Source organism: Saccopteryx leptura, chromosome 1 (assembly GCF_036850995.1).
Source record: "Saccopteryx leptura isolate mSacLep1 chromosome 1, mSacLep1_pri_phased_curated, whole genome shotgun sequence".
NCBI classification, from domain to species: Eukaryota; Metazoa; Chordata; class Mammalia; order Chiroptera; family Emballonuridae; genus Saccopteryx; species Saccopteryx leptura.
The window spans coordinates 20,315,383-20,342,498 of record NC_089503.1 but is presented as its reverse complement, the minus strand read 5'-3'; the positions used below and the strand labels follow the sequence as shown (position 1 = coordinate 20,342,498).

General features: G+C 41.5%; 1 protein-coding gene across 1 annotated transcript in view; it reads left to right on the top strand.

Moving 5' to 3' along the window:
- Window positions 1-27,116, top strand: part of HSD17B12 (hydroxysteroid 17-beta dehydrogenase 12) — a 159,971-nt gene that overhangs the window by 83,715 nt on the left and 49,140 nt on the right. The window contains exon 4 of the mRNA XM_066362963.1: window positions 19,862-19,969. Coding sequence (XP_066219060.1) covers window positions 19,862-19,969 — 108 coding nt within the window. The remainder of the gene's footprint in view (window positions 1-19,861; window positions 19,970-27,116) is intronic.

The window sequence follows — 27,116 nt, the reverse complement described above, 5'->3', positions numbered from 1 at the left end:
CCATCCCCTGTGTGGAGTGTGGCCTGCAGGCAGGCTCCCGTGGACGAGGGCCGGTGCGCGGGGTGACAGCAGCGAGGCATTAGTGATCGCTGCCAGGGACCGCTGATCAGGGTGGGTGCAGCAACCCTGTGTGGAGTGTGGCCTGCAGGCAGGCCCCCGTGGACGAGGGCCGGTGCGCGGGGTGACAGCAGCGAGGCATTAGTGATCGCTGCCAGGGACCGCTGATCAGGGCGGGCGCAGCAACCCCGTGTGGAGTGTGGCCTGCAGGCAGGCTCCCGTGGACGAGGGTCAGTATGCGAGGTGACAGCAGCGAGGCATTAGTGATCGCTGCCAGGGACCGCTGATCAGGGCGGGCGCAGCAACCCCGTGTGGAGTGTGGCCTGCAGGCAGGCTCCCGTGGACGAGGGCCGGTCCGCGGGGGGACAGCAGCGAGGCATTAGTGATCGCTGCCAGGGACCACTGATCAGGGCGGGCGCAGCAGCCCGTGTGCCTCCAAGACAGAGAGCTTCCATTCTACGCTGTTAGGCTCAGAAATGGACTCCTGGCCAAGATTTAGGAACTGGCATATAAATTTGTGGGTCCTGAAACCTACTTTTTGTCAGGATACTTAGTGAATATGCCTTTCAAGGGTAAACGTGCATGAAACCACGTTTCATAGGCTGATAAAATCGAATGACCAGTTTTGTTTTTTGTTTGTATTTTTTAAAATTTAAAATAAAGTGTTTTTTCTTCTTTTTCCAAGTGAGAGGAGGGGAGATAGAGAGACAGACGCCTGCATGCGCCCCGACCAGGATCCACCTGGTAACCTGCATCTGGGGCCGACGCTCTGCCTCTCTGGGTCCATGCTCGCAACTGAGCTATTCTTTAGCACCTGAGGCGGAGGCTCCACAGAGCCATCCTCAGTGCCTGTGCCAGTGTGCTTGAACCAACTGAGCTATGGCTGCAGGAGGGGAAGAGAGAGAGAAAGAGAGAGATGGAAAAGGGAGGGGTGGAGAAGCAGATGGTCATTTCTCCTGTATGCCCTAGCTAGGAATTGAACCTGGGACATCCACACGCGGGGCCGAAGCTCTACTTCTGAGCCAACTGGCCAGGGCCTTGTTTGTATTTTTTAAAAGGAAGCATGACTGTGGTTTCTGCTTATCAGTATGCTTCTTGCCTAACTTCAGTATACTTACACTATAACTACTCCCCGTAGTCAGATATACAGAGGAAGCCAGAATAACACCAGAGGCTCCCTTCACAAGTACGCCATCTCTTGCTCAGACAGTTTGTATGTTTAAGGGCATTAAGCAAAGAGAGACTGGCGTCTCCATTTCTATGATAGGAGCAACCTTGCCAGGAGACCCAACTGTTTGATGCCTGTGGCCAATGTCCCCCAGCCTGTGCTTGAATGAACATCCCCCCGCCCCCTGTGCCTCTCATATTTTCCTACATCCAAGCCTCTCCAGCACCCCTCTCTCTTCTGATCAATACTTTGTTTCCTTGTATATTTTACTGCTTGCAGCCTAGCTCTCTTTATAGTTCTTCTAGGCCTGGGAATCAATCTTGACCAAAGGAAGGAAGTATTTTTTCTTTTAAAATGACAAAAGCGCTACTTGTTTCCTGAAATTAGCCAACCAATTAATTCAATTGTCAGAACTGTAAAGTGTGTCTCCCTTTTCTCCTCTACCGAATCTACAAACACATATACCCTTTGATCTGACTATTCTACTTCTAGAAATTTGTCCTACAGAAAAACCCAGGTAACACAGCACTCTTTATAGTAGTGACAAATGAGAAACTGTCCAATTTGTCAGTGACTCCCCAGCTCATTCTTTTCCTTTGTTAGAGACAGGGCCCAGCCCTCACAGCCGCTGGTACGGGCTGATCGCTCTGTGTTAGCAGACCAGCTTCTACACAGGGCAGTGGGATGTAAGCTTTTGCCTCTTCCTGATATGTGCTTCCTTCCAGACCTTGAAACGGATAGTAAAACTGCAGTCACATGATTTATTATCTGTCTGGACCATAATTATGGGGGTAAAATAGGTGATCAGGGTCCACGAATGCTCTTGAATGCTTTGGCCTGGTATGGCTGTTGAATACGTTCCTCAGAGTCTGTTTTTTAGGAGTTCATGCCTCTATGGCCTGTGGTATATAGCCTTTCCCAGATTCTTCCCCAGACCTTCCCCCAACACGGCTTCACTTGACTACATGTGGTTTATTTTACGTACTTTATTTGTATGTGTTTTTTCCTCTTTTATTAGAATGTCTTTGGCATGCGGACGGGTCCTAGAAGCAAGGGGCAAACTTCGTTGCGTTCATAACATCTTCTGGTCACACAGCTTTTGCTTTGGTGGTAACTTATAAACATGCTGTAGGCTCTCCAACCTTATTGTGTCTTTTTAAAAAATAGTATTTGATGACCTATAAAAGTTCCTCTGAACTCATTAGCATTCTGTTTCTCTCTAAATTGCTGTAATACATTCCCCTTCTCCAATACAGACTCTTCCTTTGATCTGTGCCTGCTCATACTGTCTTGAATGACTGATTAAGTAAGTTATGGCCCGCCTGGCTATTCTGTGTCATTTAAAATCCCTATCTGTATGTACTGACATAGAAGGCCATCTGTAGTGGGAAAAACAAATTGCAGCATAATATATTTAGAAAACGTCTGGTCTTTTGTTTAAAAAAAGAAAAAGAATATCCCACATACCACAAATAGTAAACTCATGAACCAACTCTGTGTGTCTATAACACATGTAGATATGCATCAAAAACGGTCTGTAAGATTACAGCTTAGACTGTTCACAATGGTTGTTTCTGGGAAACAGTTAATCCAAAAATACTTCCCTTTTTGAGGGTCATAGATCTTTTCATGAATCTTAATGATAAAAACTTAACCCCATTAAAAGTATGTGTATACAGCAGGACCTCAAATGCATCGTTTCAGTCAGCATCATTTCGTCATAACCTTGATAAGATGCCACAGGAACTCAATGCTTGTTTATATAGTTAGCCTTCAGTAAAATTGATTTCATTATACATCGTCTCATATAAAGTTTTAGACCTTATTGATGACATTAAATGGAGATTTATGTGTACAGAATATTGCCAATCAATTGTGTATTGATACAGTGTGTCCGTAAAGTCATGGTGCACTTTTGACCGGTCACAGGAAAGCAACAAAAGACGATAGAAATGTGAAATCTGCACCAAATAAAAGGAAAACCCTTCCAGTTTCTGTAGGATGATGTAGCAGCATGTGCGCATGCGCAGATGATGACGTAACACCGTGTATACAGCGGAGCAGCCCACGGCCATGCCAGTCGAGATGTGGACGGTACAGGGGAAAGTTCAGTGTGTTCTGTGGCTCACTAAATTTGAATCCGTGACCAAAGTGCAACGTGAATATCGGCGCGTTTATAATGAAGTGCCACTATGTAGGAATAACATTACTCAGTGGGATAAGCAGTTGAAGGAAACCAGCAGTTTGGTGGAGAAACCCTGTTCTGGTAGGCCATCAGTCAGTGACGAGTCTGTAGAGGCTATACGGATAGCTACCTAAGGAGCCCCAAAGAATCTGTGCATGAGCCCACATCTAACTGCACTGAATAGGTATGAAATTGGGAGAGTTTTCCTTTTATTTGGTGCAGATTTCACATTTCTATCATCTTTTGTTGCTTTCCTGTGACTGGTCAAAAGTGTACCATGACTTTACGGACACACTGTATTATGGTATAATACTGTTCTTATTTTGGCTATTTTCTAGTACTAAGGAAACCCCTTATTTTTTTATTTTTTATTTTTTGTATTTTTCTGAAGCTGGAATCGGGGAGGCAGTCAGACGGACTCCCGCATGTGCCTGACCGGGATCCACCCGGCATGCCCACCAGGGAGCGATGCTCTGCCCATCCGGGGCACCGCTCTGTCGCGACCAGAGCCACTCTAGCGCCTGGGGCAGAGGCCAAGGAGCCATCCCCAGTGCCCGGGCCATCCTTCGCTCCAATGGAACCTCGGCTGCGGGAGGGGAAGAGAGAGACAGAGAGGAAGGAGAAGGGGAAGGGTGGAGAAGCAGATGGGCGCCTCTCCTGTATCGAACCCGGGACTTCCGCATGCCAGGCCGACGCTCTACCACTGAGCCAACCGGCCAGGGCCGGAAACCCCTCATTTTTGCCTTCAGATACCCACATTGTATAGTATCCATGGAGATTCTATGATATTACTTTGAGGTAATGGGAATGGCACTGCCTCTGTCTGCTACAGAGAAATATGTTAATATAAGAGAAGGTTCAGGCTCTGGCCTGTTGGTTCAGCGGTAGAGCATCGGCCCAGCATCTGGAAGTCCCAGTTTCAGTTCCCGTCCAGGGCACACAGGAGAGGCACCCACCTGCTTCTCCATCCTTACCCCTCTTCTTTCTCTCTATCTCTTCTTCTCCCGCAGCCAAGGCTCCACTGGAGCAAAGTTGGCTCAGGCGCTGAGGATGGCTCTATCTCAGGCGCTAGAATGGCTTCAATTGCAATGAAGCAATGCCCCATATGGGCAGAGCATTGCTCCCTGGTGGGCATGCCAGGTGGATCCCGGTCAGGTGCATGTGGGAATAAGTCTGACTGCCTTCCCGCTCTAACTTCGGAAAAATACCAAAAAAATTAAATAAAATAAAAAAAATAAGAGAGAGAGAGAAGGTTCAGCTTATATTTCCTTCAGCTAAAGGTCCATACTATCTGAATCACTCCTAAATTCTAAGAAGGCAGTTTTATTTTATATTAAGTCAGACTAACAAACATGTTTTCAGGCCAAATTTATGATATGATAGTTATATTTTTTTATATGCTATATATATTTTTTGTAGTAAATTGAGTCCTCAAGACAATCAGTACTGGGAACATAATTTTACTATTTTAAATTACTATAGAGGCTAAAGGTATTATATATCTGTGTATTATGTTATTGGGCTTAGCTATGATTGATATTAGTAACAGAAATTCCAGTTATAAAATTGTTTATGTGGGCAAGTGGGATCTACTTTTCAATATCTGGTACACTTTCTGGAAATGCTTTGGGCAAAGAATGGAGTTGCTTATATATCTTTAACATAAAACTCAAGTAACCAAGAGCTTGCTTTGCCACTAAAAAGCTCAAATATTTATTTAGGCTTTTATCTACCAAGTGTAGACTACAAATAAAGCTATCCTTTCTTAAACTAAGGTTTAAATTACAGTATTTTATCAGCCTCTACTATGCAGTATATAGCAGCAACTTCTGTATGTTTAATTTCAAAGAAGATCTACAGTGATCTAAGCTCTGGAAGAGAACCCCAAAGTCTACTATATCTTCGGCTCTTCTGTTAAAGCTTCTCATACAATGGTTCACAGCTGGCAACTAATTCGTCTGTGTGACACCACCTGTAGTTACTTATACTGTGCCTTTGACACTGCAGAAGTTGGTTGCTAAAGCTCCTGGTCTTTCCTGGGAGCAGCAGCGCCCAATGACAGTGAGAATCCAGATCTTGGTTCCTAGATTCTGTTTTTAAATAAAGGATCTAGAGCCCCCTTGGAGAAATGGCTAGTTTCAGGGCTGGGGCAGGGAGCATAGAAGATAGGCCTGGAGTATCGCATGCCAGAGTGCAAGGAAGTCGTCAGGGGAGAATGGGGACATGTCAAAAACAAACAGAAACCAGCTTGAAGGGACTTCGTTCCATGAACCAAATCTGGAGAAATTCAGCATTAAAACTAAAAAAGGATAGAAATAAATTACAATCTATTGAATAAGATAAGAAACTGTGAGCTCATACTAATAATGATAAATAAATGCATAATAAATAGAAATGGACGAGGAATGGGATTTTACGTAGTCTCAAAATATCTCCCCACAAAATACTAAAATATTTGTTAATTGTGCAGTATTGGTATAATGGGGAGCATAGCTGCCTCCCAAAAAGACTTGCCAATTACAAAGGGAAAAATAGTAACTTCACAGTAGAGGAGCCTGGAAGACACCACCTTGGTAAGAGACCAGAGTTATCTTCATCAGTAGTGGGACGGTCGAAATTGTGTACCACCTGATAGGATGCAACGAGCAGTACCACTTTACTTCTGTGCAGTCCCCTCCAAGGATGCATAACCTGAATCTAATCATGGGGACATTTCACAAAATAATTGGCCTGTAATCTTCAAGATGTCAAAGTCATAAAGGTCAAGAAAAGTCTAAGAAACCGTTGCACATTGAACGAGGCTAAACAGACCTGGCAGCTAAATACGACTGGTGATTCTGATTTGGGTCCTTTTGTTCTAAAGGACATGTTGCTATAAAGGGACAATTGGTCGAATTCAAACAGGCTCTGAAGATTAGAAGGCAGGAATATATCCATGTCAATTTCTTGATTTTTATGGTTATATTATTTAAGAGACTTCTTTGTAGGAAATACATATTAAAACACCATTCCTAAACATCTCAGTCTCAGAACCCTTTTATACTCTTAAAAATTCTTAAGGGCCCCAGAGAGCTTTTGTTTATGCAGGATACAGCTATCAATATTTATTGTATTAGAAACTCAAACTGAGTGACTCAAATAGTTATTCTTGTAAAAATAATAACAAATAATTTATTATATGTTAACATATTTTTACTGGGAAATATAACTATATATTCTGAAACAAAATAAAATTCATTGAGAAGAGTGGCATTGTTTTACATTTTTGCAAATCTCTAATATCTAATAATAGTAGAAGACAATTTTGCCTACCTACTTCTGCATTCAGTCTGCTGTGATACATTATTTGGTTGAAGTGTAAAAAGAAAATCTGTTTTTACACAGATATGTAGTTGGAAAAGAAAAAACTATTTCAATAGTCTCTTCAAGTAATTGTGAATATTCTTTGATACTACATCAAAATTCCATAACTGAAGGTTTCTTAAGGTTAGTTTCAATATAGAATCCGGAAACATCTGACTTTTTCATGCTCAGTTCCATTAAAATCCATTTGTCTACCTTGCACTTTGAATAGGTCTTTTATCCATCTTGATTTTGTAACGTGATGCATTGGTCATTGGGAAATATTGCTTCCTGAGTTTCACAGTTTTTACAAATTTCGACACAGTTATTAAAATCACCCCCAGTCTTACCAGAAACATCTTTTCTCTTAAGCTCACGTGGTAGATAAAAGTTTTCCAAAATACTGATTTCCACTTAGAAGTTCAACTTTTATCACAGACAACAAATACTGTTGTTTTCCTTGAAGTGGCAGGTGCACTTCATTTATTTGTTTAGAAAATGTTTGCCAGATCTGAATAGTCACAGTGTCTCAGGCAGTTGTTCTTTCAAGTAAAATGGTGCTGCATGAAGAAAGTGCTAATTCAGCTCATGACTCCATTGCGTGAATGTGTTCCCTCAAGACGGCCATTGTATTCGTTCACAGAAAAAGGGATTCATGCGTACTTAACCATTTTGTTATGCAGAACATTGAAAACATTAGTACTCCAAGGTAGAGATTTAATAAAATTAATGATTTTACTGCTTCATCAAGGGACATTCTTAAATGAGACTGGCTTTTTTCCTTTTATTGCAAGTCTGTGAAGAATACAGTAACTTCCAAGATAGTTAGCTGTGGCTGCTTTGATTAGCATTCGAGTTCCAGCAGTTTTACCACCGTTGCAAATGTCAGTGCAGCGTCATCTGTGCACGTCAACACATTGACGCAAGCAAATAATGTCTTCGTATTTCGTATTTTTAAAATTAATTTATTTTGAGAGAGAGAGAGAGAGAGAGACAAACATTGATTTCTTGTTCTGCTTATTTATGCATTCGCTGGTTGATTCTTGTATATGCCCTGACTGGGGATTGAACCTGCAACCTTGGCATATCAGGTTGATACTCTAACCAACTGAGCTACCCAGGGCTGTCTTATCTCTCTCTTTCTCTCTCTTTCTCTCTCTCTCTCTCTCTCGCTCTCTTTGGCTCTCATGGACCCTCAGGGCCATGGACCACACTTTGAGAAGCACTACACTAAGTCTTATGGACATCTTGTTAGCAACTGAGTCTGATGTGGTATAACAAAAAAAAGTTACTGGTTTAATATTTGCAACATTTTTTTTTTGTTTATGATTATTTCAAAATTTAAGAAAACACAAATAAATGATGCCCTTTCCATTGTTGAAAATTGAAATTTATGAGAATAATCATTTGCGACTTTCAGGAGCATACCAGAAAGTTCTTGTCCAGGTTAAATGATGTAATGTCACCTAGCAGAGTTCTTGGTATCTAGTTGATGCTCAGTAAATTGGTAACAATAACAGTTATTAACCCTGTGTAGTTGGTAGAATGGTAACTGTCTCCCCATGCCTTTTACATGCTACCTCCAGATTCTTTAGGACATCCTAGAGTGGGATGATTTATGTCAAGTTCTCATCCTTAGTTCTAAAAGAGACTCTAAATCAGGGGTCGGGAACCTTTATGGCCGAGAGAGCCATGAACGCCACATTTTTAAAATGTAATTCTGTGAGAGCCATACTATATGTTTAATACTAAATACAAGTAAATGTGTGCATTTTATGTAAGACTAACACTTTTAAAGTCTCTGAATTCTTTTTAATAACATTGTTATGCTGTTGCTAACCAATGATGAATAAAGTACTTCTTACCATTAATGCGACTTCTGGTGCTGCATGGTTTTGCTGATGGCTTTGTAGTCTGGTTAATATGTGGTGAGGTTAAGCTTCGTGCAGGCGTTGAGACTTCAATTCATTAAACATGATCGTAGGTTGGTCTTAGCGTTCTTTAGATTTGAGAAAGACTGCTCACATGCATACATAGAGCCAAACATTGTCAGTACAGCACTACTCACACGCTATAGTGTGTGGTACGTGACGGGAAGCGTGTTCCAAATTTTGACAATCAGCTGGTCTGTGAATTGAAGTTTTTTCATTTCTCCCCACTTGTGTTTGCTCGACAACTCTGCTTGCTGTTGTGCAAGTCTTTCCAAATCTTCAGTGACTTGAATTTATTCACCCACATGTCTGAGGCCTTCAGGTCAGCAGATTGTAGCTCAAAATCTCTGACGGAGACACCGGGGATATAACTCAGGTCAGTGCTGTCCACTGCACACTGGTGTGAATGGGTGATGAACTTAAAAAGACGAGTGTGCTCATGAAATTCTCCAAATCGCGCTTTGAATGACTGCAGGAGATTAGATGTGAAGCCTGCTGCTGCTGGAGATCAAGATGTTGAGCAGGGTCACTTGCTGTGCATGCATCTTTAAACTCTCCCAGTTTTTCAAAGTGTAGTAAAGACCTGTTTCAATGTCAGTGATGAAGAGTTCCAACTTGTTTTCAAATGCAAACATTACTTGTTGAAGGGATAAGACTGTATTTCCAACACCTTGCATTTTCACATTGAGCTGGTTCAGATATTCAGTCATGTCTATGAGATAGTAGAACTTCAGGAGCCACTCAGTGTTAGCTAACTCAGGATGCTTGACGTTTTTCATTTCAAGAAAAGTCCGGATTTCACTCAATCAAGCTGCAAAATGGCTGAGCACTTTCCCTCTTGACAACCAATGCACATTGCTGTGCAGAAGCAGACCAGGATAATTATTCCTAACTTTATCCAGCAGTGTTTTAAACTAACGATCATTTAAAGCTCGGGCAACAATAATGTTGACCACCTGAATGACCAGCAACATCAGCTCACCAAGCTGCTTGCCACACATCTGAGCACAAAGTGCCTCCTGATGTAGGATGCAGTGAAAACTTAGGATGGGTCTCTTTTCATGTTCACAAAGAAGTGCTACTAATCCTCTGTTTTTCCCCACCATGCACAGAGCACCATCAGTACACACTGAAATAAGTTTATCCATCGGTAGATTTTTTTCTTTAGTGAACTCAGTGAGAGACTTGAATAAATCTCCCCTCCTGTTGTCTCTTTCATAGGCAAAACAGCAAGACTTTCTTCATGTAGAGTGTCACCGACAGCATACCTTGCAATCACACTGAACTGGGATAAATAGCTTACGTCTGTTGACTCATCCAAAGCGAGAGAAAAGAATGGTGCTGCGTTTATGTCCTTCACTTGTGTTGCCTCAATTTGATTTGCCATCATGATGGTACGATCGTGAACAGTTCTTGCCGACAGAGGCATGTCTTTTATTCATTTGATTATCTTGTCTTTATCCGAAAAGTCGTCAAAAGTTCATTGGCAACATCAAGCATGAATGTTTTGGCATACTCCCCATCTGTGAATGGCTTTCCATTTCTCACAATTGCTAAAGCACCAGCAAAGCTAGCTGAATTCCAGTCACCTTGTTGGGTCCAAACACGGAGTTGCTGCTGACTAGCTTGCACTCTGCACAGTAGCTCTTGACATGCTTTCTTCCTGCTGTCCCCTACTGGAAATTTCGATGCAAATGTAGTATGGCGTGTGTCGATGTGCCGCTTTATATTTGACTGTTTCATCAATGCATTTTATCATTGCATATTAGACACACTGCAGAACCTGCCCTCTCCATAAAGGCAAGTTCCTCTGTCCATTCCTGTTGAAAAGTACGATACTCCTCATCTTTTTTTCTTTTAGTCATCTTCTTCGTCAAAAGGGTTTCTGCAATTAGCTAGCTGACTACTTGATTAAAAGGAGGGAAGTTTACTTTCTGACCTCACAACGACCCATGTACGTTAAGCATTATCCAATAAAAATTTGGTGTTGTCCCGGAGGACAGCTGTGATTGGCTCCAGCCACCCGCAACCATGAACATGAGCTGTATGAAATAAATGGATTTTAATACATGAGAATGTTTTCTATTATTAATGTTATTATTTTTTTATTAAAGATTTGTCTGTGAGCCAGATGCAGCCATCAAAAGAGCCACATCTGGCTCACGAGCCATAGGTTCCTGACTCCTGCTCTAAATCAAGCAGTTTTGCTTTTATTTTGGTTTAATATGTGAAAACTATGCTCACAACAGTTTAAAGGAAAAGGTTTTTTTTGTGTTGAACAAGATAAATCTTCAAAATGTTAATTGCTATAAAGTAAATACTCATTTCAATAGCTGATATTTTAAATTTTATGGTAATTTTTTCAAAAGTTCCTGTTTTGTTTTTAAGAAATAAAAGCAACTGTTAAGCTTCCTTTTCTAAACACCAAGGTGACTCAGTCAGATCTTGAAAAGAATACTTTATTCTGGTGGCAAGATTTCACAAAACCAGAGCAGCCTTGTAAGAACAAAGTGACAGTTTAAAATTAAAAGAGGATACTAAAAAAAAATAATAATAAAAAGGAGCTCAGTCAGCATTTTTAGAAGAAGTGTTCTGTGTGATATTTGACTCCTAATTAATTTTAGCTACCTTTCTCTTTGAAAGAAGAAGGGAGGAATCTTATGGAGAGTTACAAAAAGACCTCTTTTGCTTTCCGATTTCATTTTAGTTCACGGTTATCCTGCATGGAAAATTGGTCAGCTCTGGCCCAAGCCGCAATGGAAGTAATTTCATTTTTCAAGCCAACAAAGAGAAGAAATAAGCTACCTCAAGAAAAATAAACAAAACTTCCTTCACTAAAAATAACAGAGAAACATTTCACGTGATAAAAATTACGCTGAGCCATAATCATAAGAATATGGCCCCGTACATGAAACTGAAGACTGTTTTAGCTCTAAGATACAATGGTTTATTGGCTAGATTTCTAAAGCAAATGGATAAAGCCACTGTGCTCTCTCTCTTCCTAAAGCTGTGTGTCTAATCAGCGGGAAAACCCATCAGACTAACTCGATGTCTCCGCAGCAGCCTGCCTCTCCCTTCCGCCGCCGCCCCTCTCCGCTGGGCCCTCTGCTCGGCGGGACTCATCGCTGCAGCTGCTCTTCTCTCTGCCTGCCCCCATCACTTTTTATAGCAGGCCTTACCTAAAAAAACAAGCGTGATCTTGTCACTTCCTAGCCTAATAACGTCTGCTATGTACTCATAACACACAGGATGAAATGCGAACTTGTCACAGGGCCGCTTCAACAGGCGCGTGCCCTGTTTGTTGACACGGGGCCTGCGCTGAGAAGGACCTGGACTTGGTTCATTGCTCTGCTGTAGCATCTTAAAATTGTTAATACTCTGAAGAGGAAGCCGCCTTTTTGTGCTGCGCTGGGGCCCTTAGTCGGCTTGTTATCTTGGCACACACCACCTCCGCCGGCTTCCTTCTACAGAACTTTTCTTCCCCTTTCTCCGTGTCCCTCGTACTCCATCTACAGGGGTTTTTGCAACATGCTGTTCCTTTTCCCCACTAGTCCCCCCCCCCCCCTTCTCCACATGGCCGATTTCTGCTCAAGGACTCGATGCAAATGCCATCTCCTGTTTCAAATCCCATTCTGGGGCACGGCCTGGTGGCTCAGTGGATAAAGTCATCCTGGCACACTGAGGTGTCAGGTTCGACCCCGGTCAGGGAACATAGGAGAAGCAATCAACGAGTGCACAGTTAAGTGAAATGAGTTGATGCTTCTCTCTCTCTCTCAAAACCAATGGAAAGATATTTTAAAAACTTCCACTCTGTACGAGTGAGCTGCTTTTTCTTTGTGTGCTTTGTTCATATTCATTAGAGCAACAGTTGGGTTCATATGTAACTTCTTCACCAAAATATGACCTATTTAAGGTTATCTGCTGTTATCCTCAGGGTAAAATCTGACATGTGGGCATTCCTCGGTGTGTACTTCTTAAATTTATTTCAGTGGAAATATAGTTATTGAGCCCCCGTAGAGTACTAGGTACTGTGGGCTCTCAGTGTGTGCTGGTAAAGAAAAAGCCAGACACGGACCCTCTTTTCATAGTGCTGACAATTTAGGGAGTGATGTGCTTTGCCTGGTTGCAAATGCCAGCGCCCTTGAATAATAAATGAATGAGCGTGTGCTAAGGTTTTTGGGTTCTGAGTTTAGGCTCGGAAATATTCTACCTTCCTGACTAGTGGTGGTGGTGGAGCATTATAAACATGGGAATACCAGAGCATCTTGCATTTGGAAGCAGCCTCCGTGCATTTTGTGACATTAAAGGGATAGGTGGATGTCAGTGGGGTTCTGTGCTTCTTTCAGCAAATCTGAGTCACCACTGATCGTGAAGCAATGATGCAGCTTATAAGCATTAAGAAATAAAGACCACCAATTAAATTGCAAAGCCATTAATTATAAGGCATCAGGATTTCACAGATAAAAAGTGAATTAAAATGTGCATCTTGAAGTAGATAAAACATAGTAATTCAAAGATTAATCACAAGCAAATTGAGTCAAAGAAATACTTGGACACTAAAGGTATGATTAGAAATAGTATATATCATGACCATTGATTCCATGGATGATACAGTAATAAATAAATCACTTTTTAAAGCAGAGTTGCATGTGCATGGTCAACTTAAAAAAGATATGTATCTAATTAGGAGAGGGAAGATTTAATGATAGCCTGTTCTATTTAGGAAAAAACAACTGTATGTGATGTAGTCATCTTTGTAGACATTGGCAGATATAAGAAAACATCTGTATAAGACAAATTTTCATATGCTATGAGAATTCCTGACCCTGGCCGGTGGCTCAGTGGATAGAGCATTGGCCCAGCATATGGACATCCCAGGTTTGATTCCTGGTCAGGGCACACAGAAGTAGCGACCATCTGCTTCTCCCCCTACTGCTCCCCTAACTCTCCCTCTTCTCCTCCTGCAGCCATGGCTCTATTGGTTCAAGCTTGGCCCTGGTCTCTAAGAATAGCCTCGTTGGAATGCATCAGCCTCAAGTGCTAAAAATAGTTCAGTTGATTGGATCATTGGCTGCAGATGGGGTTGCTGGGTGGATCTGGTCAGGGCACATTAGAGTCTGCCTCATTACCTCCCCTCCTCTCACCTTAAAAAAAAAAAATTCCTGAAGGTTGAAAGGCTTGAGTGAAGGGCGCTCAGCCAGCAAGTGACCAAGCTGGTACTCAAGACCAGGGCAATTAACTGCTTGCCATGATTTTTCAAACAAACTTTGTGTCTTGGTCAACTTGAGCTGCAGTAACAAAACATCTTTGTCTGTGTATCTTAAACAGCAGAAATTTATTTCTCACAGTTTTGGTAGCTGGGAAGTCCCAGATCAAGGTCCTGGCAGGGTCAGTTCCCTGGTGAGGGCCCAATTCCTGGCTGGTAGATGACTGTCTTCTCACTGTGTGCTCACATGGCCTGCCCTTGGTGCATAGAAAGAGCTCTCTGTTTCTCTTACTGTAAGGAGACTGATTTCATCATGAGAGCCTCACTCTCGTGACTTTCTCTAAACCTAATTTCCTCCCAAAAGCTTCCCCTCCCAGTACCATCACACTGAGGGCTAGGCCTTCAATACACAAGTTTTAGGGAGATGCAGACATTCAGTCCAGAAGACCCTGCTTCCATAGTATTGGCAACATCATCTTGGAATCCTTAAGTATAGTAATGTTAGGAATATTTTTTTGCAATTTTCTTACCTTTAAAAATAAAATTCAGATGTTTCCATTGGCGTGCCTTTTTCTCCCCTCCAATTTGTAGAAAATATACATTCTTATTTGAAAATTTCTTCAAAAGTGCCTTGGCCAAGGGTCTATAATACCTGTCCCAAGGGTAGAACTTAGGGCTTTCAAAAAGAAAATGTGTCCTATTTATGCCCTATCAATAGAACAGATTCACATGGTATAAGGTTTTATTTATTACAGAGGGATGTTCTGGATAAAGAGATTGTAATGAATAAAATATAATAACCTTGGCTTAAAATAAAGAAATACGTGATTTGGGATAGAATTTTTATGATACTATGATGAATTTTTTTGATTTGAACTGAAAGCGGATCGCTTCATGAAATTAAAATTATTCTGTATATATTTTCAAGGTCAATGTAGAAAAGAAATGGACCATTATTTGTTTAGCATTTCTGATCATTATAATTAAATGGGCCCTTAAAATGGAGTTAGAGAAAGCATTCCGTTCTAGGGCACAATCCCCTTTTCTCTAGAGCTACATCAGGGAGGTACTCTGCGTGAAGAGATGTCTCACCCGAGGGGTAAGGAGTGGGGGAGATGGCAAGCCTGGGTGAAATAAAAATCAAAAGAAGGAAGTGGAGAGAATTTTATATTGTTTGTTTTTTCCTTAAAATTAGAGAAAATACAAGTCTCGTACTTTTTACATCTCTGAATATCAGAAAACATTTTATATGCAAATGAAGGATTTTTTTTTAACGTACAATACATTTTTTATAGTCATAAATTGATTTTAATGAATTTGGATTTAAGAAGATGAAATTGATTGGCATTGAATATAGTAGTATTTCTTCAAGAGTCCCTCCTCTCTCCCTAATTACCTTTTTCAGGACTGGGTAAAGGGAGAGAGGTCCATGACTAAAAGATTGTCCACCATTATTTTCATGCTTCTGGGTTAAAGCTCCTGGGTATTTTCTAAGGTCTCTTATAATTCTAAAATGTTTTTATTTTTATGAGAATGACAGCGTCCATGTAGGACAGATGGAAGACCTGAGTTGCTTCTCAATTTATCTTAATGCTTTAAAATGCCTATAGTAAGTACCTTATGTTATATTATGTCTCATATAGACATCTCTTACCAGCATGTAGTTTTATTTTTATTTGTCTCAAGCAACACGGCCAGGAGAGTAAGGAGCTTAACCTTGGAGAAAATGGGAATCCTGAAAAGTCAGTCCACAGAGATGGTGACACAATTGGAATCTTAAATGATGAAAGTTATAATGTGGGAAAGATGGAGAAGGGTAAATGTGACAAACTTTCATAACGGGTACTACCTAAAATTTAGGGGGGGAAACAGATTGTTTATTTGGAGCAGATGTAGGGACAAAGGAAAATTAATATTTTTTTTAGTTTTTATTAGTAGAAAAATTGTAAATAATGCATGAGTTTATGTAGATTAGACCTCTTTTCTAGCATTTTCAGACCTAATATCCTCAGATACCTGGGGGGAAATGAAGAAATTCTTTCAAAGACCTATAAAAATATTCTTAGAGGAAGACTTAGAATTAAGAGGTATTAATTTGTTTAGCAAAATGAAAATAATGACGGCCAGACCAGAAGTACATTAAGGCTGTTTGGAATAGGGCTATTCGGATTCGGAATATGTGCCTGACTTTTTTAGGTTTGAACTTAAAAGTGTCTTTTTTTTTAAATTAATTTATGTATTTTAGAGAAGAGAATAGAGAGAGAGATAGAGATAGAGAGAGAAGGGGGAAAGAGTAGGAAACATCAACTCCCATATGTGCCTTGACTGGGCAAACCCAGGGTTTTGAACCGGCGACCTCAACATTCCAGGTTGACGCTTGATCCACTGCGCCACCTCAGGTCAGGCTGAACTTAAAAGTGTCTTAATTTTAGTATTGAGAAGTGTTTTATCAGAATCTTGAGACTACTTATGGGTGCAGTTTCTTCTCTGTCAGTTTCCGATTTGACCTGAAACTAATTCAGGATCCTGTGAGCGACAGTCAGCTATGGGATGCTTGGAGGTGACGGAGTGCCTTGAGACAGTGAGGGCATTCATTGTCATGTAACTCTATAGTTATGGATAGTGTTTGCTCTGTAATTGCACGATGTGGTTATGTGGTTTTCAGTGGAGCAGTAGATAAAAAGGGATGAATGGTATTATTAGCCCAGCTATTTCTTAGCCTCATTCCCTACTATTTAAGCCAGAGTTGACTTTTTTTTTTTTTTTAACAGAGACAGAGCGAGAGTCAGAGAGAAGGATAGACAGGGACAGACAGACAGGAATGAAGAGATGAGAAGCATCAATCATTAGTTTTTTGTTGCGCATTGCGACACATAGTTCATTGATTGCTTTCTCATATGTGCCTTGACCGTGGGCCTTCAGCAGACCGAGTAACCCCTTGCTCTAGCCAGCAACCTTGGCTCCAAGTTGGTGAGCTTTTGCTCAAACCAGATGAGCCCACGTTCAAGCTGGCATCTCAGGGTCTTGAACCTGGGTCCTCGGCTCTATCTACTGCGCCACCACCTGGTCAGGCAGAGTTGACTTTTTTGTCCCCATTACTAGTGAGTTGACTGCCTTGAACAGTTCATATTAGTCATCTGACTCTTTTTGTTTTTTAGTTTTGGGTTTTAGCCACTAGACTGAGAGACTATGGGCCGAGACCATCTCAGACCCATTCTAACCTGAAAACTGGGAAGGGGGCATGATTTCATGCAGCCACAACTGTAAGTAGCAGGATGCCAGCCCATGCAATTTCAAATGCCAAACGGTTCAAATCAGTGCAATAATCAACAGCATAGAGTACCTTTGCATAGTGATGTGTAGTATTCTAATAATGGAATTCTTTTTAAAAAATTTTTCTTTAGAAAATTAAATTGAATGGGGTGACATTGATCAATAAGAGTATATAGGTTTTGGGTAAATATTTCTGTAGCATTTGAATTGTTGATTGTGTTAAGAATTTATAACCACAGATTTTCACTGTGAGACACTGGATGAATGGAGAGCCTGGAGGGAATGCGACATTGTCATTCTTCATAAATTTAATGGAAATGTTTCATGCAGCCCTACTAAAAATGGAGACTAAACATATAAGGATAACCAATAAGCTTTTGAAAAAGAGTAATAATAACAGAGACTTGCCCTGGCCGGTTGGCTCAGCGGTAGAGCGTCGGCCTAGCGTGCGGAGGACCCGGGTTCGATTCCCGGCCAGGGCACATAGGAGAAGCGCCGATTTGCTTCTCCACCCCTCCGCCGCGCCTTCCTCTCTCTCTCTTCCCCTCCCGCAGCCAAGGCTCCATTGGAGCAAAGATGGCCCGGGCGCTGGGGATGGCTCTGTGGCCTCTGCCCCAGGCGCTAGAGTGGCTCTGGTCACAATATGGCGACGCCCAGGATGGTCGCAACATGGCGACGCCCAGGATGGGCAGAGCATCGCCCCCTGGTGGGCAGAGCGTCGCCCCATGGTGGGCGTGCCGGATGGATCCCGGTCGGGCGCATGCGGGAGTCTGTCTGACTGTCTCTCCCTGTTTCCAGCTTCAGAAAAGAAAATGCAAAAAAAAAAAAAAAAAAAAAAACAGAGACTTGCATTACCAGAAATATTAAAACTTATCTTAAAGTTAGAATAATTAAAACGAGGGCACTATGAAAAAACAGAAAAATAGTATAATAAACAGACTGTAATTTTGGTATTAGAATGTGGTGGGTACAAGCTGTCCCATGTCAAGTATTATCCTCTCTATTTTATTCATGGATTCCTACCTAGGGTCAATACTTTTCATTGAGTCTAACTGAGAATCACATCTCTTACGAACTAGCTCTTTAATATTAGGCATAAATTCTTTCAGGTTGAGAGTGGAAACCTCCTTGTGGATTAATGCTGCATGTCCTGTGATGAGCCAACACTGACTGCGAGTGGAGACAAAATTATTTTTGGAAGCTGGATTTTTAAATTAATTATTTTGAATTTACATCAAGTTCCAAATATAAGCATTCTTAGCCCACTGAACTTCACTAAGTGATTTGAGAGAGGGGTTAGTTGAAGAAAGAAGGGGAGACTAATGTTTGTGTTAGATAACACTTGAGCCTCTCACCATAAGTTGGATAACATTACCTTCATTTTCAGAAGGGGATGCTGAAACTTATAGAGGAGGTGATGCGACAGGCTCAAATAGGATATGTGACAGACTCAAAGAGGATCTGTAACTTGCTCAAAGTCACTTAACAACTCAGTGTGAAAATGAAATTGGTACCCATGTCTAGACGGCCTCCCAGCCCATGCCATGTTCTCAGAGGGGTTCACTAGCGAAGGCAGGCATAAACATGATAGTTATTGTTGTTTTTATGAGCTCTGTTTGGACCCTAATCGTCTTGTACCAAGTAGAACCCTGAAGTCTTTCTTGGGTCACTTTGTAGTTCTATTACTGTTTTGTGTGGATTTTTACATTTAGTGACTATTAACTATTTACCAAGCTCCTGAATTTCAATATGATCACATTCATTTTGTTTTCATTTTAATAAGATGGACTTTTTTTTTATTGCCATATTTTGAAAAGTAAGAGGTTTTTAAATGAGAAGAAATTTTAACTAGTGACCTAATTATTTTGATTTGATAGAATTTTTCTCATTTGCTTTTTTGGTTCTTCTTTATAACTATTATGGATAATTAGGGGTTGTATATATATATTTATTTTTTTTTTACAGAGACAGAGAGAGAGTCAGAGAGAGGATTAGATAGGGACAGATAGGAATGGAGAGAGATGAGAAGCATCAATTATCAGTTTTTCATTGTGACACCTTAGTTCATTGATGCTTTCTCATATGTGCCTTGACCGTGGGCCTTCAGCAGACCGAGTAACCCCTTGCTCAGCCAGTGACCTTGGGTCCAAGCTGGTAAGCTTTGCTCAAACCAGATGAGCCCGCGCTCAAGCTGGCGACCTCGGGATCTTGAACCTGGGTCCTTTGCATCCCAGTCCGATGCTCTATTCACTGCGCCACCGCCTGGTCAGGCTGGACTTTTGTTTTAATATTTCACACTTTAAAATATTTTACAGACTTCTTTCTGAGATTACGAAGCATCAGTTTGCAATTAAAATCACAAAACCAGTGATATTTAAAGAGCACACACTAGGATCTGAATCATGTTTTATTATTTGTACCTAAGGGTCTAAATAGTAGTCAGTATTGATTTTTGGAAGGAGAACTGATTAAGGAGCATTTAGCCAGCTCTGTGACCACGCGGGAATGTTTATTGCGGAACTGTTGTATTGACTCTATATCACCTCTTAGGTGGTCTCATGACTGCTTGAAGTCAGCCTGGTCTAAATTTCATATCAAATTGGGGGGTAAAAAGAGTTTGTAAAGATGATGTCAGCCAATGCTTAATTAATTGCCATGTATTAATTTTCTTCTCTCTCCATTTGTGTTTTGTTCCCTAGGAGAAAAATTCAAAGTGGAAACGAAGACCATCGCTGTTGACTTCACGTCAGAAGACATTTATGATAAAATTAAAACAAGCTTGGCAGGTCTTCAGATTGGCGTTCTAGGTTCGTATCTTTGCCACGTCTCTAGATTCTTCTTGCGTTACTGTTGGACTTGCTCTGTGACCGCACGTTTTCTTTCTGGAGGTTAGGTGTTCAGTTGGTAAGATGTCTAGTGAGATGAAAATTGTCTTATTGCTACGACTGATTATTAGATGATGTTAATATAGATATTCTTGAATCTTTGTGTTTTTAGTTATACTTTAATGGCTGTTCTGCATTGGTTGTCTTCCGTGCCTACTTTATTTCCAGTCTCTCATTTGCTGTATATATATTTGTAGTTGTATCATAATAATCCTGTAAGGTGGACGATGCTGACCCATATTTACACTTGAGAAAGGAAAGCTTAGAAAAAACATTTCTCAGCCTTTTGTTCTTTACCACCCCTCCCCCACAGGAGCCTTGTTAGACATTTTCCCCCTATTCTTTTTCTCTGAAAGTTTAATACGGCAGCTACACTGTATGTCTCCTTTATGTTTATAGCTGTGCTTTGTACATAAAAAGAATAAGGTCTCATTCTCCCTACTCCCACACCAGATTTTGTCCCCTTGGAGAAGACATCCTCCCCTTGAATGTGTGGCTTAGAGAGCCTGGGGACTTGCCGAAGGTCCCGGAAAGCCCGGCTGGTGCCACTGGCATTCAGTCCTTACTGTTTCTTTATTTTAAATCTAAGTCTACTACCCCCTTCTGTTACATTCAGCTACTTTGCTCTTATTACCAGAAACCAGTGATTTCCTGAGATATGGAAGAATTTTACCTCGTTATGGAAAAGATTTTTAAGGAAGGAAGGAAAAAAGGCTTTGGAAAGTTATCCAACAGTGTTTGAGTCATTTCTAGGAAGACACAGGGTCTGTAGTTCAGGAAAACTTTCCTCAGTAACCTTCTTTCTCTCGCTGCCTGAGTTTCTCTCATACGCCTGGCAGTCGCCATTGTTCTCTTCATTGGGCTTTCAAGGGATGAAAAACGAAGAGAAAGCTTGAAAACACGTTTTCTAACATTTCTTTATTAAAGACTTACCTCCCTTCCTCGTACTAGAAAAGGATGGTCTTTCGTGTGAGTTCCTGCTAAGACAGTGTAAAAGCAAGTGAAACACGTACATCTGTCTCTCCACAGCGCCCTTGGGCCTGGCGTTCACAGTGCCCTTGGGCCGGGCGTTCACCCTGGCTGAGACGAGCGGTATTTTTCAGCTCCTGCCTGGTCTGTATCGCACAGCACCATGCCCCACCTACCCACCTGCTACACCCCCACTTACAGGAGAGCCACTAGCAAAATAGGAATAAAGACACAGGTGTAGTTTTTGCCTTGTGTCTGCATGTTCTTTTCTAATGTTTACAGTATTGCCTGGAATCTTTCACAGTTCCTCTTCCTTAGCTTAGATCGGGAACACCTGCCGCACCACTAACATCTGTAAAATTCTGGACTGTTATAAACTTCCAGATCAGTAGTAGCACATATAACTTATTAGTGGCATAGACACTGCCTGTCCTAACCACTTTCAAACCAGTCCCGCCCTGGAGAATGGAGGCTGGCTGAGGCAGAGACATGGAATCAGGAGCCCTACTGAGAGGAGACTTAACCTCAGCTCTGTTCCTGGAGAAAACAACTTTCTCTCAAAAATAGTTCAATCACAGTTCTTAGCTTCACATACATTTTAGCTGCTTTTCACTGGGTGACTCTGAACTACAGGGACTTGGGGATAGTGCCGCTGCAGATGGAAAATGCTGGACATCTGTTTGCTGCAGGACTACAGGGTTACAAAAGGCATTTGTCGTCTGTTCTTCCCTGACTCAGTCCGTAGAAATTCTGTAGTGTGAGTCTAGGTACAGTAGATAGATCTGCTGAAGATAAGAGCACAGGGTGCAGAGTTCCCACGCATGTTTTCCCCACACCTGGAATCCTAGGGCTTGTGTCAGTACATAAACACTGATATTTAGACATGAGGATTGATGTTTTCCTAGGCCACTTATGCTAAGGAACCACTGTTTTTTGTAGTCCAGCTGCTTAGTAAATTGCAACTTACTTAAAGTTAGCAGTTTATACTTCCCCTCCCTTCCCTTCCCCTTCCCCTTCCCCTTCACTCTTTTCCTCCCTCCCTCCCTCCCTCCCTCCCTTCCTCCATCAATGAATTGGAGATACAACAATGAACAAGAAAGCACCTGATTTTGTGTAGTATAATGTTCTAATAGGAAGGATAAACAGTTCTGATTGAATGAATACTTACTGAGACATAAACACACACAACTTCATTTCTGGTTTCCAGTTGGTTACAGATTAATAATAAAAATAATTATGGTTGATATTTACACAATCCTTTAAAGTTTATAGCTGCATTTGTGCATATATTATCTTATTAACTGGCTATTCGTTTAGTTTTCTTCCTACTCTACCACACCTGTCTCCTTAATTATAAGCTTTGCATAATTATTATTGACAGTTGTTAGCAGATATCTTATACTTACATTGCATTATAATTTTAGTTTGTCAAGATTTTTAGGGAATTGTTAAAACAACTTTATAAGCCAATTTTTTTTTATTGCTAGATCATATTTCAATTCTAACGTGTAGTTCTTTCTCTGGTGTGGGTATAAAACATAGCAGGGGTCTGATGTTTATGTTTTCGTTTTCTTATGATTACCTGGGTCTGTAGCCCCTTCACTTTCTTTTTTCCCTTTCTCATCCCCATCCAGATTACACATATGTAAAGCCAGTAGCCAGGGCCACCATCATAACCGCCCGGCCCATGCAGGTTCGCATTAGATTTGAACAGACGGTAATGAAACAACGGAGCCACAAACTGGTGGGCCCTGATCTTTAATCCTAGCTTGCACCCGGTGGGCAAGTAAAAACACACACTGGGCTCCAAAACCCACTCATTCAGTGCTCGCAAAGCTACTGACTTATCCGAGTTTCCTAGAATCAAAGGTTTCTAGCTCACCAGACTTATTCACCTCTGTTCCCAATCTCCTTCCTTCTCCCTGCACAAACTCTGCACAAACTGGCTTCTCACTCAGCACTCCACCATCTTGGTTGCCTCTCCTGGCCTCTTCCATGTGGCCTTTCTCTGCTCTCCTCTCTAATGCTAATCTCAGGAACCAAGAGAGCAAGCTCCCGGTATGCCCCTCTTTATAGTGCAGAAATCAAAACCTTTAATCCAATATACAAAATAGGGAAGTCTCTAATACAAAGTCACTTATCTGAGGCATAATGGGATTGCACCACCCCACAACAAAAGGGGTGGGAAAGGCTTAGTCATAAAACCAAGCCCCAGCGCCTGACCTGTGGTGGCGCAGTGGATAAAGCGTTGACCTGGAAATGCTGAGGTCGCTGGTTCGAAACCCTGGGCTTGCCTGGTCAAGGCACATATGGGAGTTGATGCTTCCAGCTCCTCCCCCCATCTCTCTCCTCTCTCTCTCTCCTCTTTCTCCTCTCTAAAATGAATAAAAAATAAATAAATAAATAAATAAAAGTAAAACCAAGCCCCAGGCTACAAGGATCCAGCCTGCCCACAGCCCACCCCCAACACACATTAATATCACCTGGGCGATGGGCTTCCATGTGGGCAGCGCCATCTTTAACAAAGTGAGCATAATATATTTTATCTGCCCAACAACATAACTCTTCCTGTCTAGTAAGGGAAAAATCATCTTACTTCCCTACTTATTCTGCTTAATATCAGTCTCTCTCTTATAATATTCCCTAAAATAATGAACATATAGATTGATGTCTGTAAGGTCTAGCAATCCATATTAAGTTACAGTAAGAAATTTTTTTTCCACCAAGTATTAAAAAAAACAGTAGTAATAAAAAGAAAAATAAATCACCAAGGTACACTTCATTTGTTTGAATAGCATTAACCACCAACATATAGTCAGTGCTTAATAAAGCAAATTAATATTTTCTGAACTACCAAGGAAAATGCTAAAGCCCTTTGTCATGAGAGAAACATTACGTTTTCAATAAGATAAGTGGAAAGAAAACAGCCATGAATTGTGTGAATTTATCCTGAAAGGTCACCGTAACTTGATAAAACTCTATAAATGTGTAAGGTTGAGAGTTGGGTTTTTAACTCTGTTATGTAAAACAAGTAAGCACTTGCTGTCTTCTCCCAGACAAATGCCGAGAAGCACAGGGTTCAGAAAGCATAAAAAATTTCAGCTGTTCAGAGAAAATGACATCAGTATTGCTTTGAATAAGCAAACAATTGGTTAACAGAATGTGACCACTGTAATGCTTACTTGATTCCTCAAGAGACTCTCATGTGAGCTCCAAATGGTTTCAAGGACTTTGCACAATGCATCGCAGGGGGCGTCATTTACCAAGGCCAGAGAAGGAGCCTTGGGTTTTAAGTATGACACAGATATTTTTTCCTTTCAAATTCCACTGCTATGACTTATTAACTTTTAAAAAATTACATTTTTTATTTTAGAATTAAATATAGAAGGGTCCTTCCTCCTAGAAAAATATAGTTTGTGGTTCATTTAACAAAAAAAACAACACCGTAACTGTATTCAGACTTTTAAAATATACATCTTATCCTAGATTGAAAATTTCCGTGCCAAACGCTGTTTTCTGCATTCCGTGTTGCATGGTTTATATAAGTTGTAGAAACAAGAGAGTCGGTTGGTACAGACGGTGACTTGCGCTGCTGTACTTACTGGCTTAGTGTGTTCAGGCCTATTTATTACTCTTAAAAAAAACAAAATTCAACCAAGTAAACTTGAAGCCCTAATTGGCCCTTTTAAGCGATCTGTGATTAGGCAGCATCCTCTCTAGCCACTAGAAGGGCACTCTGAGGTGTACAAAATGTTAGGTTTATAGGGGGAAATGTGGGCAAGAAAGCTACTAACAAAAGAAAAGAAAGGGTTATATCTCTGTTTATACTTAAGTTTTCAAAGCTTCTTAACAAAAGACCCAAGAGTATGATTAGCTCCTTGGGGGAAAGGACCAGTTAACTTCCAAATGGCAAACGCCCAGGTAATTAATTGGGCTGGGATCCAGAGAGGGCTTCCTTATATTTTAGTCCCCAAAGTGTCAGAGGGGGAAGAACTATCAGTAGATGTAGTCCTGGGAGAGGGAGCCGCAGCTGCAGGAGCCAGGTTAAGTCAACTTGTCTGGGTTCCCTGGGAAGGGAGGAAAGGAGCGAGTGTACTGGGAAGTTACACAGTTTCCCAGTCTCAGGGACCAAGGAAGTCGCAGGGAGAAGAGTGCTGCTGCTGCTTCAGAGAGTTTAGAAACGTGGGAAGCTAGGGATTATCTTCTCGCCTTCTCGGGAACTTTGCTAATTAGAAATTAGTTTTAAATTGCCTTCTTTTGAAATGTAAGTAGCTCTGAAAGAGCCAGTGACATCTTCATTTGCATCTTACTGGGATTATTAGTACGTTCAGTGGATTACCTGTCCACTTGCTGGCTCAGTCAGCCTGCGGAGATGATCTTGGTTAGTGAGAGACAGGGAGAAACCCTCTTGAAAGAGAAAAGGAGGGGCTTCAAGAGGAAACTGTAGGTGCAGGTTAGTGATCAGGGAGGGGTTGAGGGGAGGAAGAATAGATGGGCAAAGAAAATTAGTTAAGAGAACACCAAAGATAAACTTCATACTTTTGGAAGTGACCCCTTCCTCCAACAGCTCAGATATAAAATGGCTCAGGCCCAAGAAAGGGCATAGGTTTATAGTATAAAGTATACAAGTCAAGACCAGTCCAGTGAAGAAACACATAGGGCAAGGTCTGAGAGGGTGCAGGACACAGAAGCTCCCTACACATGTATGTGTTTACCCACCAGACAGCTCCACTAGCTTTAGTGTCCGGAGTTTTTATGGGAATTTTATTATTTAGACATGAATAATTTCTTAGTTATTAGACTCAATTTGCAGTTCCCCTCCCTCTTCCGAAGGTTGATCTGGCTCAGACCCTAACCCTCTAGCTACAGAGTTCTTTCTGTTGACCAGTCCTCATTCTTATTGACCTAGGTCAGGGGTCCCCAAACTTTTTTTACACAGGGGGCCAGTTCACTGTCCCTCGACTTTTGGAGGGCCGCCACATACAGTGCTCCTCTCACTGACCACCAATGAAAGAGGTGCCCCTTCTGGAAGTGCAGTGGGGGGCCGGATAAATGGCCTCAGGGGGCCGCATGCGGCCTGCGGGGCCTGTAGTTTGGGGACGCTTGATCCTGGGGAATGTAAACTCAGGTGTGAACCACAGGCCCTCTATGAGAACAGACACTCCTGATACCCTAGAAATTCCACCTAGGAATCTGGGACAAAGACCAGACAGATGATTGTACAGCGCCTCTCCTTTCCTGTTTGTTGGTTGATTTATATGTACTGAAGAGAAACCTGAGTATCAGCAAGTAAAATTACAGAGATATGGCAGTCAATAAAACATATTGTTTCTGCTTTCAGGGAAGACAGCCACTAAACAAGTAATTGAGAATGTGGTGCGTATCATGAAAGAGTATGTTAACTGAGAAAGTTAAGAGTGTTAGAGATGTTCTCTCTGAGAATATAAATATTTGAGATCTGAAGCATATTAACCCTGGAAGAAGAGCAGTGGGAAGGGTTTCCAGGCATAAAACAGTCTGTAGAGAAACCCTGAAGTCAATATGCTTGGCAGGGTGGAGGAACCGGTAGGAGATCTGGCAATCTAGAGCACAGGTTGCAAAGAAGAAGTGGCTGGAGCCTGGAGATTGAGCAGACCCAGATCACAAGAGGCTTAGAAAACAAGGTGTACCAACTTTTGGACTTTATTGGAAAGACAATGTAGACCTTGTAGAGTTTTAAGCAGTAAATTGACTTCATGCTAGAATTTGAGAGAGATCATTCTGTCTCCCAAGTTGAAAAGGGCAGGAATTAATAAAAGGAGACCAGTAAGTCTATTTCAGCAGCAATGAAGCATAATATGATGATGGTTTATATTAGGATGGTGGTGGTAGCAATGGATGGAAGTGGACTAACTAGAAAGATGTTTAGGAAACAGAAACAGAACCAGTTTCTGATGAAGGTATGACAGGAGTAAAGAATAACAATAGTAATTGTTTTTAATTGTTTTTTTTTGTTTGTTTTGTTTTCTGAAGCTGGAAACGGGGAGAGACAGACAGACTCCCGCATGCGACCGGGATCCACCCAGCACGCCCACCAGGGGCGACGCTCTGCCCACCAGGG